This window comes from Chrysochloris asiatica, unplaced genomic scaffold (genome assembly GCF_000296735.1).
Source record: "Chrysochloris asiatica unplaced genomic scaffold, ChrAsi1.0 scaffold00175, whole genome shotgun sequence".
NCBI classification, from domain to species: Eukaryota; Metazoa; Chordata; class Mammalia; order Afrosoricida; family Chrysochloridae; genus Chrysochloris; species Chrysochloris asiatica.
The window spans coordinates 6,139,782-6,141,429 of NW_006408693.1; the positions used below are offsets into that span (position 1 = coordinate 6,139,782).

Genomic DNA, 1,648 nt, shown 5'->3' on the forward strand with positions numbered 1-1,648 from the left:
CAAGAAGAATGAAGTCCTTGACAACTTCAATCTTTTCTCCATTGATAAGAATGTTGTTTATTGATCCAGTGGTGAGGATTTTTGTTTTCTTGACATTGAGATGTAATCCATATCGAAGGCTGTGCTCTTTAATCTTCCTGTCTAAGTCTACAAACAGTAAATGATTCTGAATTCCAAGGCATACTGACAGAAGGTTTGGTAATAAACTGTTCCCAATAGGAGAAAATCGACCCAGGAATATATCGGCTTTTACTTTTTCTTTATCTAACATGATAATTCTTATTTCAACTTACTTTATCATGGCATGGAGTGAAAAGTCTTCTGTTTAACAACTCAATACAATGGCTGCAATCATACTCAGTACAGTTCCTAACAGGTCTTCTCATTGTTACTTTAAATGATTTCTCAATTTCCCAGCTCTCAATAAATAATTCTATGTCTTCCATATTGGTGATGATTGTGCCATTTTGCATCCTCAGGTCATCATCTGGATTATCATTGCAAAGTCCTAGAAACAATATGGGACATTTAAATGGGATAAATAATCTCACTTAAACCAAATATGGACAACAGAACTAAATCTGCTTAATAAGTGATTTTAATCCAATAAACTGTTTTGTTTAATTTGTCTTTTGATTTAACATTGATACAATTTTTTAATTATGTGTGGTTTTTTTGATAAAATACTATGGAACTGTCTTAATCAGATAAGAAATAACTCATGATTTTAAAAGTTAAAGTATTTGAAAAGACCATAAATATGCAGACAGAGGAGATTGATTCCGCTTTCATTTTTTTTCACAATTACTTTTCCACATCCACATTTCATTCTTTTCCACATCTCCAATCTAAGAATTAATTCTTAAGCCAGAGGAGACATTTCCCAGTGTAATGGACATTTGATGACCACTTCCAAGTTTCCATTGTTTGGGAAACCCTTCTTGAACACACTATTATTTTCCCCCCATTATGAAATTATCATTTCCCCATCATGTACATAGAATGTGACACTATGCCTCAAGTGGACCCTAATTGGTATAAAGGTAATCCTTACTCTTTTGCTTTACCAATGGTTGCAGGTAATTCAGAAGTTCTGGTGTGGCACAATAGGACAAGCACAGGACTGCTAACAGCAAGATTGGTGGTTCAAATCCACCAGTCACTCCTTGGAAATCCTATACAGGATCACCATGAATCAGAACCAATTCAATGACATGTATCAACAACAACAGTTGACACAGGCATAAACCAATCAGGTCACAGCAATCACTTAGATACAAGGATTCATTATCAATTTCAGAAGTTGAACAGGAAATTCTAGGACACAGGTAATCTCCCTTCTTTGAATGACAATGGTTGTCGATGATTATGATGCCTTTACTTGCTATGGCCTCTAGTTTCCTGGATGAAGGTTAGAATGAAGAAGCTACACTTTATGCAGTGGTGTGTACAGCCAAAGCAAGGGCAGAGCAATGGACCCAGACTTTAGGTCAGACCTTATCCAAATTCTATCCTAGATAAAAACTAGGATAAGCTATAAGCTTATTAAGCTACAAAGATGTAAATTTAACTTTTTTTTTTCCAAACACTTAATCCTCAAAGAGGTATATCAGGATAAATAAAATTTGCTGCTGCCATAGTTACCTCA

General features: G+C 34.9%; 1 protein-coding gene across 1 annotated transcript in view; it reads right to left on the minus strand.

The window, feature by feature from the left end:
• The window catches only part of OTOGL (otogelin-like), a 233,420-nt gene that overhangs the window by 56,375 nt on the left and 175,397 nt on the right, over nt 1-1,648 (minus strand). The window contains exon 39 of the mRNA XM_006871844.1: nt 294-508. Coding sequence (XP_006871906.1) covers nt 294-508 — 215 coding nt within the window. The remainder of the gene's footprint in view (nt 1-293; nt 509-1,648) is intronic.